Source organism: Perca flavescens, chromosome 8 (genome assembly GCF_004354835.1).
Source record: "Perca flavescens isolate YP-PL-M2 chromosome 8, PFLA_1.0, whole genome shotgun sequence".
NCBI lineage: Eukaryota > Metazoa > Chordata > Actinopteri > Perciformes > Percidae > Perca > Perca flavescens.
Window position 1 is genome coordinate 34,536,026 of NC_041338.1, and position 13,888 is coordinate 34,549,913.

Below are 13,888 nucleotides of genomic sequence, written 5' to 3' on the forward strand. Positions count from 1 at the left end.
CCTTGTGAGCCCTGATCTATTCTTCCCCTCATCTCTTATACTTTCTTGGGCCCCCTCTTCTTCTTCCGGCACTGGGAATGCTATCTTCACACAACACTGGCAAGGGTGGGGGCCACTGTATTATGTCTCGTCATCGTACATTCTGTTCCTGTTTCATTCGTTGTTATTACTCAATGTATTTTTCTCGAGGCCACTGTGACCCTAACTATCTTATATTTACCGCTTAAGCTGAACCATCTGTGCTTCAGAGTTTTGTTTGTTCTGGGAACCACCGTCTCTATGACAGCACACAACTCTCTGCAATAAGCATACACCAAAACACACTCTGTCTCTTATGAAAACCTTTTACATTCTTATTCTATTTATCTGAAACTAGTAAGAACATTATTCTACAAGAGGATTAAAAAAAACATGACGGACTCTTCAGAAGAGGTGATTATCTTCACTTGAGCTTCTGCGTGGGAAAGACGCTGGACGCCACAATCTTCTGAACATAGTCATACTGAGAAATCCAGAGAGAGTTGTGTGGAGCGGATAGTCTTAATTAGCTTTGTAGCAACTCATTTGGCAACGGCTAGAATGTAACGGACGTTCATTAATATCAAAAAGTTACGCACTAAAACTTTAAAATGTAACTCCCTTCTTTTAGTGGTGCCTTTTATATTCAGTTCAATGTTTAATTTGTTCATTTAAAGAATATGGGGCCTATTGGCTGTTCCGAAGTCAAGGCTAAAATCTACTAGTGACCGTGCTTTTGCAATCAGGACCTCGTCGACTTTGGAACAACCTGCCCGAGGAGATAAGGCTCGCAGAATCAGTCGACTCTATAAATCACTTTTCTTGTCTGTCAAAGCACTTTGTAAACTCGGTTTTTAAAAAGGTGTTTTATAAAGTTATTATTATTATCATTATTATATGGAAAGCACAGCCTCAGAGAACAGAGTTCAAGCAGAGGCCAGTGAAAGGCTAAATTGAGTTCACGCCAACATTCATTCTAATACTGGTCAAAGAGGGTTACGGTTATATCCCAATGGTACATAACAGACCCACTTCTGTGTATAATAGCATTCATTAGAGGTATAATTCATCTCTATAGCCGTTACATCATTAGTTACAGAAAGAACATAGCCGTACCCATACAAAATAAATTAAATAAATGGGGTTAGGGAATTTGTTGCTATGGACATACCAGTTCATCACTTCATATGAGATGGATTTCTATCACAACTGAGAGGAGCTACTGTACCACAGGTGGCAGCATTACACAAAGTGGTGTAAGATAAATGCTCTAGCTAGTTTTTAGCGATAGTATATCCAACAATTCTGCTATTTTGTTTGTGGTTTTGTTAAGAGCTTTTAAAGCCATGTCTTACACTGATATAAGATTATGATAATTTGATGTCAGCCCACTCTTTACAATGAAATCAAATATTCAGAATCAATTTAATTACTGAGACTGACAGCCTCTGTCTTTCCTACATAAAGGGGAAGTTTGACATTTCTATCTTTACTTCAGTAAAAGTTGTAACTTTACTTCCTCCTCCACTGGTTTCCCAGCGGCAACGGAGCAATCCTGGAAGAGGAATGTTGTGAGTTTAGACTACTAAAAAGCTAATTAAGCCTTTCTGCTCCACAAAACTCTCTGTAATGCTCAGTATGGCAGAGACTTTCGAGTGCCGAAGCTTGAGTGAAGTGTTTTACGTCACAGCTGAGAAAGGAAACAGCAGCGTTCAGCTTTGGAGACGGAGAGGACTGCTGCAACAGGTAAAGCCGTGGCTGAAAACCTGAAAAAGCGCCCATGAAATGTTTCAGTCAGTGATTGTACTGAGAGAAAGAGAAAAAAACCTACCCGTTCAGCAGAAGGACTGAAATCCAAAAAAGAAAGTGACTGACGCCAAAGAGAATGCGCAAACAGGGTTGTTGTCATTACTTAGACGTCCTCATGGGGGCAACAGAAACTACGCACTATAGCTTTAAATCACAAATGTTGCCCATAGTGCTTTTTGGGGAACAAAAAAATACTGTTAGACCATTTAAAAGTCTAATCATTGAATACATGTAATAACAAAAAAAGTACAGCAGCTAGAAAAAGTAAAATAAAAACAGAATTTAAAATTGATTGTGTAGCTTCTTCTTTGCTGTATAAGATCATTTTAGACAGTTTTTAGCTGATCAGTCTTAAACCAAGTCTTGCTCTCAGTTAGGGTTTTGCAGTTAAACTTTTCGGCTCCCAACGATCACAAAAACATGGTTATTGAGAAAAAACATTACTTGGATGCTACTAAAATCAAATGGGAAAAAATAAGAAATGTATAGGAAATTTCACAGTTAAAGGCGTTTTCACCGTTGTTTTCAACTGTTTCACGGTTTTGTAACTTCAATAATTGCAACATCTTGCCAAAAGAAAGTGAGGAATTGTGATTAAAAAGAAAGAAAAATTGAGCAGCCCTACACTCTGCTGGAAGACAATTGGCTCAGCAAGCATCTGTGCAGCTTCATTTATTTCCGCTGCTCTCACCAACACACTTGTGACTTTTGACACTATCCTGCCGATTGAATCTTTTATTGCAAACGCTGCAACTAAATGGTTTCTCCCCGGTGTGGACAGTCAAGTGTCGTTTCAGATTACTATAGTCTGTAAATCTTTTATCACAAACAGAACAACTAAATTGTTTCTCTCCGGAGTGGACAGTCAAGTGTCGTGTCAGATTGCTGTGGCGTGCAAATTTTTTTCTACAAACTGAACAACTAAATGATTTCTCCCCAGTGTGGACAGTTAAATGTTGCCTCAGAGTACTGTGGTGTGCAAATTTTTTTCTACACAAAGAACAACTAAATGGTTTCTCCCCAGTGTGGACAGTCAAGTGTTGTTTCAGAGTTGGCAACTGTGCAAATCTTTTACTACATACTGAACAGCTAAATGGTTTCTCCCCTGTGTGAGTTCTCATGTGCACAGCCAAAGTGCTGCTGTGAGAGAAAATTGCTTTACAAACTGAGCAGGTCAAATGTTTTCCTTCTGAATGAAGTCTCATGTGAGTGGTTAAGGAGTACTTCCGAGAGAATCTTTTACCACAAAGTGAGCAGCAAAATTGTTTCTGCAGAGGTTCTACATCACTTCCAGGTTCTTCATTGTTTTGCAGAGAGTTTAAACCTGACTGAGGTTCCCTAGTATCCTCCCAGTCACCACTGTCATCAGTCTCAGGTTCAGAGGAGTCTGAAGTCTTGTCATGAGTAGCTGGTTGTAAAGGACTATCTGGATCTGAGTTCCTGCCTGGTTCTGGCCCTCCACAGTCCTCCCCATCAGCTCCTGTTCTTTCTGCCTCTCTGTTCTCCTCAGTTTGGCTTTCATGAAGCTGTGAGGACTGAGCTTTCTCTCCATCATCTTCTTCACTCTTCACAGGGACAGAAGTGAACGGGAACTTGATATCAGCCTCCTCCAGCCCTTGAAGCTGCTCTCCCTCCTGACTGATCCAGAGTTCCTCCTGTTCCTCTTTAATGCGTGGGGGCTTTGTGTCCTCCTGCTTAACCTCTTGTTTAACCACCAACAGTTGCTGGGCGTCTGGCGAGGATAGGGAAATGCGTGGGGGCTTTGTGTCCTCCTGCTTAACCTCTTTTGTAACCACCAACAGTTGCTGGGCGTCTGAGGAGGATAAGGAAATACATGTATTAGTAGGGCTAGATATCTATTCATAAAATCCAGAGATCAATCTTTTAAGGAAGCACCATTTAAAAGCTAGAGTTAAGATATTGGTATCTGTTAGGATAATTTATCAAAATTAAAAAGGTTCACTGGAATCTTCTTTAAGCTAGTTTACTTGCAGCAAGGAATCAAATACATGCACCGCATCAGTACAGAATTGATTGCTGATCACACTCTGCAGTTGCTTTTTAAAGCAGCAGAAAGGTTACAACCATGGGTCCATAAAACAAAGGCAGCAAACATCTTATCTGGGTCGGTCCTGCGTGTCTTCCCATGTCAAGTCAAGTTTATTTATAGAGCACGTTTAAAACAACCAAAGTACTGTACAAATTGAAGTGCACGGCACAACAAGTAAAATCAAAGCAAAAGGAGTCATAACATAACACAAATAAAAATAAAATAGCAAGAAAAAACAGTAGAACATGTAAGAATAAAAGAATTTTAAAATAATTGAATACAAATAAATAATTATTAAAATGCTAAAAACTTCTAAGACCAACCAAAGGCCATTGGAAAAAAATATGCCTTGAGGAGTGTTTTAAAACTATCAATAGAGGGGGAACATCTGAGACAAAGTGGAAGATTATTCCAAAGCTTTGGAGCCGCCACAGAAAAGGCACAATCTCCCTTACCCACTAACCTTGATTGGGGAACAGTTAAAAACAATTCATTCGAGGATCTAAGAAGCCTGGGATTGGAGTAGGGGCTGAGGATTTGTGAATATACTGGGGAGCCTGTCCATGTATGGCTTTAAAAACAAATAAAAAGAATCTTAAAATCAATCCTGCATTTAATAGGTATTGCAGGGATGCTGGAATCTGTGTGATGCTTTCTCTTTTCCTTGTGCCAGTCAGAAATCTCGCTGGAGCATTTTGCACCAGCTGCAGGCGAGACAACGAGGACTGGCCAACACCCAGGTACAGTGAGTTGCAATAATCAAGCCTGGAGGAGAGGAATGCAAAGGTGACCGTCTTTATGTGATCAGAAGACAGGATGGTCTTCAGTTTAGCAATTTTTCACCACTGAATTGATCTGCTTCTCAAAACAAAGTGATGAATCAAAGATGAAACCAAGATTCCTGGCATGGGCGTGCAGATAAGAGACACCGGACCCAGATGGCTAACTATGCTCGCTAGGGATGCACTGAATATTCGGCCACCGAAAATTTTTTAGCCATGCATTGCTTTGTGATGTTTTTTTAAGTGGTGATACAGGTTAGCGGTGTTACCCTGTGAGGTAGCAACATTAGCAAGGCACGTTTGGCACAATACATGACAGTTTGCAGAAACTTCCTCTGCAGACTGTTTTACTCTTGTGTCACGTGACAGCCTCTGCGATTAGAAAATCTAATTTTTAACATATTGCAATTTAATTGCAAATGCAATTAATTGTTCAGCCCTAGTAGGTGGAGGACCTAGTATGAGCAATAGCGTCAGACGAGAGACAGACTGAAAGGCATTAAGGATGGCAGGGGGGGGCAAACATCAGACCAGGTAGGTATTTATAGAGCGGCAGTAGTGAGCAGGAGTTTGATGATTGGAGAGGATTTGAAACGAGGTGGAGAACCTGATACACTCATGGTCTGAGACACCCAAATCCTCCACATCCAGAGAATCAATGGTCAGACCAAGCGTAAAAACTAAGTCCAAAGTATGGCCACGGTTGTGAGTAGGGCAGGTAACATGCTGCATGCAGTTAAAAAAAGAATTTGTATGCAATTTGGGCGTGTTATCAAGACGCATACTCGCTTTTTAGCGCGTTTATCAACGCTGTTTGGCCTCCATTGGCTTACATTACCTTGCGATTATGTGTTAATTTTACGCAGTAGCGGGTAGTATGAAAGCCCGAAAGTCTGCATAGGGAGGTTGGTCAGGGTGGAGGATGGGTCAAACAACCCCGGACTTTCACCCAGGAGACCGGGGATCGTGTCCCGCGTGTCACGTTTCATAAACCCAACTGTCCCGTTCTTCTTTACCTAAACCCAACCGTCCCGTTCTTCTTTACCTAAACCCAACCGTCCCGTTCATCTTTACTTAAACCCAACTGTCCCGTTCTTCTTTACCTAAACCCAACTGTCCCGTTCTTCTTTACCTAAACCCAACCGTCCCGTTCTTCTTTACCTAAACCCAACTGTCCCGTTCTTCTTTACCTAAACCCAAACGTCCCGTTCTTCTTTACCTAAACCCAACTGTCCCGTTCTTCTTTTCCTAAACCCAACCAGTCTGCTGTATACGGCGTAGACATACACGTGGATAGCTCAAATGCGTACAGATTAGGGCTGTCCTCGACTAAAGAAATTCTTAGTCGACTAACACTTATATGATTTTGTCGACTAATCGATTAGTTGATTTTGAGAGGTGGTTAAGATTAGAAAAGCACAATATAAATGTAGTTAATTAACCATCTGTAAAACTGAGTTTCTCCACAATAAATCCTGCAAAAGCACCACTTTAAATCTTGTGTTTACCATAAATGTGCCCAGAAGTTTCTTGGAAATAAGTAATTAAGCATGAATAAGCATAAAAAAAAATTACTAATCGACTAAAGACCTCTTAGTCGACTAAGACCAAAACGACCGATTAGTCGACTAATCGACTAAGAGGTGGCAGCCCTTGTACAGATAAGACAGAAAGTGCTGTGTATGTTTACGCAAAGTCATGATGTCACATTGGGCATTGGATGGAATGAATATTGAAGTCCCGAGAGATTAAAATCTTGTCATAACCTATAACAACTGAAGATAAAAAAAAAAAATTCAGTTAGAAATAAAGAATTCTGTTTGGGTGGGCGGTAGACAGTTACACAAAGGACGGGCTTTGTACCACCTGTTTTAAACATAAAAACCTCAAAACTGGTATGCATTTGTACCAATGGGAGTGCACCGGTGGCATTTTAAAAAAAAATGACAGCAATACCTCCTCCACGGCCACTAAGCCTGGGTGAGCTAAGGTCATAGTTGGGGAGGGGGGACATACTTCTAAGAGCTGGCTATATTCACCAGACTCCAACCAGGTTTCAGTGAGGAACAAGAAATCTAGGAGGGTGGAAGAGATAAACTAATTTATAATGAGAGTCTTTTTTGAGAGGGACCTCACATTTAGGAGGGCCAGCTTACACATAACCACTGGTTATGAGACATTTAAATGTAAAGAAAAATGTTTTTGTTAACCATATTAAATGGTGTAATGAGGACAGGAGGCCCTATCTGTCACAACAGTCTGAATGATCCCCTACACATCATGCACTTTGCCCACAGGCGCTTTCTGTTCTTTGCAAGGTCACTCAGTCCTTTTGGTTTTAGTCATGCAAAAACATAATTGTTATAACAGTTTAACACACACATTTTTCTAACAGTATCCGATGAAAATAGACAATCCAACACCTAATTTACACCGGTTGTGCAATGGCGGCAGAGTCATTAGGTTTCCATTAAAGTCAGTGTGTGTATTTCCACTGACTGCAGAACGGCTGCGTTCTGACTGCGTCCCAGCTCCGGCGAGTCGCAGCCGATACGCAGCGGAGCCGTTCCGCAGCCGGTGGAAATTAGGATTGAGGCAGGGATCTTCAACAGGGGGTCCGGGACCCCTAGGGGGTCCTCAGAGTCAAGGCAGGGGGGCCTCCAAATTAAAATTTAAAAAATCTTAGCATAAATCCAACATATTAGCAAAAATAAATCCCCACTGCTTACTGGCCCATAGGTAAGGTAGTCACTAAGGCCATCCACAGATACAGTTCATCCTAAGGATTCACTCTGCTACATGTACGTTTAACGTTAAACATGATTTATTAAACCATGCCAACAATTATTAGGCTATTTTAATACCTGAGCATTTTATGCAAAAAAGGTATCAAAGGCTTTAGGCTGCCCTACACATTATTGTATATGAAACTTCATTTTATACAATATATGTAGTAGGGGGTCCCTGTTCAAGGGATTCCTTGGTTTAAAAAAAAAAAAGACCCCCGAGGAATCCATGTAATGTTAATAACACTCCAAAGTTAGGCTTGATTTTGGCGAGGGAAAAACTGGCCTGGCCATTTACACAGATCAATGGCTTTAGGTATACCTAACTGCTTTGGGGTCATTGAATAACGTCAACATTAATATTTTAAATAATGCAGCAGGTTAGAGGGTTCCTCGTAACAGCATTAGTTCTCTGAGAATCTCTTTTATATCAGGACAAATTGGTATTGTAACCGATCAGGATTCACCCATCTTAATTTAATAATGTACTGTTGGAGATTTCCTCCTCGGTGTCCCCCCCTTTTGGGACAATGTGTCTGACTCCAAATAATAGACCTATATATCCCCGTGCGTTCATTAACTTGGAATTACATTGATCCTAAGCAAGAGCCAAATAAGACGATAAGATAAAGTCAAAAACATTTGTTTATTCAGTCAAGAATCAGAGTTTCAATACACAGATCTGTGGGATCACAAAGCACGCAGAGCCGGTCCACATATCTCTAGACTGTCAGACCTCCAGGCGGAGGGGGGAGAGAGAGAGAGAGAGAGAGAGAGAGAGAGAGAGAAACGCTAGTTAAGAGTTGGAGTAGGGTTTCCCGCAGCACTTTGCAGTTAAGGCGCCGTCAAAAAATAAATAAATTAATTAAAAAAAAGTATTTGAGCGATATCAGCTGTGTTACTCGGTGTCCGGGTAACACAGCTGGCAACCTGCCGGTGGAGGCGGGCTCGGACATACACGCCACTGTGGACTCGTCAGTCTCGCAAGCGGTTTCAGGAAAGTGGGTGCATGTGTCCGACAATGCACAGAACATGAACAGTACAAGCCTACAGCTGTCCGCGGACACAGAGTGTGGAAAGTATGTCAGAGTTGCACCCGTGTGTGTGTGTGTGTGTGTGTGTGTGTCTGTGACAGGCCTACTCGTCATTGTACATTCTGTTCCTGTGTCATTTGTTATTATTACTCAATGTACTCGGCTCGAGGCCACTGTGACCCTAACTATCTTATACTGTATTTACCGTTTAAGCTGAACCATCTGTGCATCACAGTTTCCTTTATTTGGGGAACCACCGTCTCTATGACAGCACACAACTCTCTGCAATAAGCATACACCAAAACACACTCGGTCTCTTATGAAAACCTTTTACATTCTTATTATATTTATCTGAATAAGAACATTATTCTACAATACTGAAACTTGTCCACACCTGCCCTTGGAAACGCATAGATGTCCCTGTTGCCACGGTTCCAATAGACACAGTGTGCCCTGGGAGGGCTAAAAACCTTTAAAACACTACAAAGTGAAACAACATTTAGGGTATTTAGGGGATTTCCATCTGCAGTAAATCTCTACTGTGTAATATCACTGAAAAGTATTCTACACTGCAGTCTGACTTCCTGTATATGTGCAGATCAACCAATCGCAGGCTCAGTAAGGGGAGTGCCATCAAAATGAGGAAGCTAGTTCTATGTGACTGCAGACAAATGTGAAGGTTGTTGGTTTCATTGACATTGGCCCAACTAAGCCCTAAAAGTCAAACTGCTGTTCCAGTTTAGCCCTTTATTACAGTAATTTAACTGGGTAGCTTTGAGATGTTTTATGCTCACATGTTGATAGAAAACTACAATATCTTCAATCACTTTTCACACGCTAATATGCAGGATTCAAAAACTCCGCTTATTATTGTGCAGTCTGTACATTTTTTTTTTTTTAGAGACTGATGTTGCAGAAATGTGAACAAGATCTAAATAAAAGAGGGTGTGAGACGAAACCTCTGACTTTTATCTGGTGGGTGCATGAAGGGGAACAAGTCCTGCACAGAGTCACGGCGCCCGCACAGAAGCTCAAAAGGAAAAAAAATAATAATTTCCAAACATTTTGGTTTCTATTTTTTAACATGATCTATTTCTTGCATTTTACAAAAGCAAGCAAAGTCTTAAATACTGTAAAGTGAGCATTGTGATGGAAAACCACCCAATATAACCATTTAGTGTCAACTGCTGAACTTTAGATCCTATGTAGTGAAAATTTAACCAATGTATGCCTCAAGAGAATGGTGTATTCATTCAAATCCAGATATGCCTCATGACTGTCTGAACTGGGCTTAATGTCTTATGATGAAAGGACAGTCATGATGGGGGAACTCCGATAACGATTGTTCTGGCCTCTATCCGACCTTCTTCATCCGGCAACATATGCCGGACATATGTTTTAAACGCTATTTAAAACACGTTCTTCTGCATTTCCTTTCCCTGCTGTTATGTCATGTTTTACTCTTACACTGAATGTTTTCTGCTTCAATCCAGAGGAGTATTGAAAAGTATTTTCCGCGACTACAAAAGGCCCGTGTGGAGGATGAGGACCAGCCTGAACCGGAGGTATCGGTCTGAAACAGAGCTGAACAGTCCCACCAGTGGAATTAGTTATGTTATTAATTTGTTTACAATATTTTCAGGCTTCAACCAGCGAAAGACAGGGGAGAGAAAGACATAGTAGGATGAATGAAGTAGGAGAGGAGGACAGCATCCAACTGCGTGTCCTCCTCAGTTTTTGAGGAGGACACTGAAATGTAACGTCACTCTTTTTTTTTTAGTGGTGCCTCTTATATTCAGTTCAATGTTAAATTTGTTCATTAAAAAGAATATGGGGCCGGGGCGACCTCTAGCTCACCCAGTGAGAGCGTGCGCCCCATGTAGGCCGAGGCCTTTACAGCGGCCCGGGTTTGAATCCGACCTGCGGCCCTTTGCTGCGTGTCATCCCCCATCTCTCTCCCACCTTTCCTGTCTATCCACTGTCACTACAAATGAAAAGGGAAAAAAGGCCCAAAAAATAATCTTAAAAAGAGAAAAAGAACATGGGGCCTATTGACTGTTCCAAAGTCGAGGCTAAAATCTATTGGTGACCATGCTTTTGCAATCAGGGCCTCTCGTCGACTTTGGAACAACCTGCCCGAAGAGATAAGGCTCGCCAAATCAGTCGAGTCTTTTGTAGAATAATGTTCTCACTAGTTGCAGATAAATATAATATAAAAAGGTTTCAATAAGAAACCAAGTGTGTTTTGGTGTATGCTTATTGCACAGAGTTGTGTGCTGTCATAGAGACATTGGTTCCCCAAATAAAAAGGAAACTGACGCACAGATGGTTTAGCTTAAGCGGTAAATATAAGATAGTTAGGGTCACAGTGGCCTCGAGCAGAGTACACGGAGTAATAATAACAAATGAGAACGAAAGATAATACAGTGGCCTCCACCCTGGCGGGTGTTAGAAGATAGCAGTCCCGGTGCGGAAGAAGAAGAAGAGGGGGCCCAAGAACGTGATTGTTAAGAGCTTTTAAAGCCATGTCTTACACTGATAAAAAGAATATGATAATTTGTTATCAGCCCACTCTTTACAATGAAATCAAATATTCAGAATCCACTTAATTACTGACCCAAAGAGGACAGCCTCTGTCTTTCCTACATGAAGGGGAAGTTTGTCATTTCTAGCTTTGCTCCAGTAAAATATTTAAGTTACTTCCTCCTCCACTGGTTCCCCAGCAGTTTAAAGTGATAACAATGAAGCTGTACCAACCTGCTCTGTGTAACCGGACTTCAGGGTTGCAAACGGCGTCCAGTAGTTTCTGTTGTCGCTCGTTCTCCTCTTTTGAACGACCAAGTTCCTCCTCGTACTCTGCTATCGTTCTTTCAAACAGCTCAAATATCTCTTCAGCAGCCGCAGTTAGTCGCTGGTTCACAAAATCTCTCAGCATTTGGACTTTAGACATTTTTTAACTAAATCACAGCAACTTTTCCTCCAGACACACTCCGTTAAGAACCTGTTTGCTCACGCTGACGTGCGCTGTGTTGCTAAGTTACGTACGGATCCGTCTACTTCAGCGTCAATTGGCAAACCAACTTTATTAGCAAGCTAGCTAGTTTCTGAGGACACCAGGAGATAATTCAGTTTTCAAAATAAAGCTAACAACACAGAGTCCATTCAGACAGGTCTATCTGGACAATGTGAGTCCAGGAAAAATACAGTTTGGTCTCACCACCCACCAGCGCTGTGTGGCCGAGTTCCGCCTCCGTCCATTTCCAGCTAGCAGGCTACGCTAACTTCAGTTAGCATTTTTTGGCTAACGGAGATGAGCATGGGGTAAAACGTCCTCATCATGTACACAAAGTCCACTTAAACAAGTCTATCGATATGTACAGACTCTGGTGATTCACTCCGGTTATCTGATGCGCTACGTGACGGAAAGAGCAGGACTCACGGGGAAACTCCGCATCGCTCAAGTTAAGCATCCTCCTATCTTCAGACGTTTAATGGTGGTTGGCAAACAACTTTTTGTTGTGCATTACCGCCACCTTCCGAAGTGTTGGTCAGCATGACTTACTACAACTAGCTACTACATGTACTTTACTTAATCTACCTCTTGGAATCACGTGTTCCTGTTGAAAACTAGGACAATTGATATTCACCTATGATATTTACATGTTCTACTGTTTCTTGACTATTATGCTGCTAAGTACAACTGTTTCCGGTATCACCTCTTTTTCAAAATAAAAGTGAGCAACTTTTCAACACACGCCCACGTCTCTATATTCTCGTTTGCTCTGATTTAATACTTCTTCCTGCATTTATATACCTATATCAGATTATAACATAACAGATTAGGGGGAATTTGGTTTCCATAATAATGGTATCATCAGAGAAAAAAAGGAAAGGCTACACTATGCAATTTGCCACATGAGAGATACATTTAGGATACTTGTTAGAGAGCTTAAAGGTCCCATGGAATGAAAATTCACTTCATGAGGCTTTTTAACATTAATATGCGTTCCCCCAGCCTGCCTATATGGTCCCCCAGTGGCTAGAAATGGTGATAGGTGTAAACCGAGCCCTGGGTATCCTGCTCGGCCTTTGAGAAAATGAAAGCTCAGATGGGCCGATCTGGAATCTTCTCCTTATGAGGTCATAAGGAGCAAGGTTACCTCCCCTTTCTCTGCTTTGCCCGCCCAGAGAATTTGGCCCACCCATGAGAGAGAGAGAGAGAGACATTATGGCTTTCAAACGAGCAAAGTGGCAGTTGGTCAAGGCCACACCCCCACCCTCCACCTTGCCCCCCCCCCCTCTCTCCTCCTCAATAGCTACAGATACAAATGCCACATCCTAAGGAAAGCTCATTGTGGGACTGGCTCTAGTGGCTGTAATTCTGCACCAAGGCTGAATTTCGGGAAAGAGACTTCAGATACAGTATTAGGGGACCACTAAGGTCTATATAAAAGAGACTTCAGATACAGTATTAGGGGACCACTAAGGTCTATATAAAAGAGACTTCAGATACAGTATTAGGGGACCACTAAGGTCTATATAAAAGAGACTTCAGATACAGTATTAGGGGACCACTAAGGTCTATATAAAAGAGACTTCAGATACAGTATTAGGGGACCACTAAGGTCTATATAAGAGACTTCAGATACAGTATTAGGGGACCACTAAGGTCTATATAAAAGAGACTTCAGATACAGTATTAGGGGACCACTAAGGTCTATATAAAAGAGACTTCAGATACAGTATTAGGGGACCACTAAGGTCTATATAAAAGAGACTTCAGATACAGTATTAGGGGACCACTAAGGTCTATATGAAAGCATCCAAAGAGCACCATGTCATGGGACCTTTAATGATGATGTATTTGCACTTCTGTCTCTTCTAGTGGAACAGCTTACAACTCGGAGACATCTGAAACATGACTGCCAAGTGATCATAAGACAAAAAGACAAGAGCCGTCGGTTTAATCACTATAAATGTATCACACTCTGAACCAAACATCACAATTCATCCAACAGTTGTTGAGACATTTCACTCCAAACACACAAATGTGAACCCACATGGTGGCGCGAGAGGAAAAGGATTCATAGAGTCAGAGGGAATCATCCTCTCAGGAACATGAATGTCTTTTCACAATCTCACAGCAATCCATCTCGTAGTTGTCAAGATATTTCAGTCTGGACTAAAGTTGTGGACTGACAGACTGAGCGACCAATGTTGCCTTCCCCAGAGCTACATTGCTACAAAAAATAAATAAAAAAAAGCCTAGAAAAAAAAAAGCCTGAATATCTTAAGTCCTGATAGTGGTCCTTAGGATGGTGATTCACAGTCTTACCAATGGAGCAGCTAAAAATGTACAGCTTGTCCGGAGTGTGGTGCTAAAGGAAAAGTCATAGAGTCACCAAAAAC

The 13,888-nt window shown here is 41.5% G+C and overlaps 1 protein-coding gene across 2 annotated transcripts; it reads right to left on the minus strand.

Annotated features, from left to right (window-relative positions):
* Positions 1–1,296: 1,296 nt before the first annotated feature.
* LOC114559661 (gastrula zinc finger protein xFG20-1-like) lies at positions 1,297–12,174 on the minus strand. 2 transcript variants are annotated; one of them, XM_028584450.1, is made up of 2 exons: positions 11,704–12,174; positions 1,297–3,640 (listed from the first exon to the last, which is right to left on the minus strand). In XM_028584450.1, exons 1-2 carry the CDS (start codon positions 11,735–11,737, stop codon positions 2,496–2,498), a joined length of 1,179 nt encoding a protein of 392 aa, XP_028440251.1. In that variant the 5' UTR covers positions 11,738–12,174; the 3' UTR covers positions 1,297–2,495. The 2 variants fall into 2 exon arrangements, with proteins under 2 accessions (XP_028440251.1, XP_028440250.1); XM_028584449.1 differs by having other exon boundaries at positions 11,237–12,174.
* Between the last annotated feature and the right edge of the window lie 1,714 nt (positions 12,175–13,888).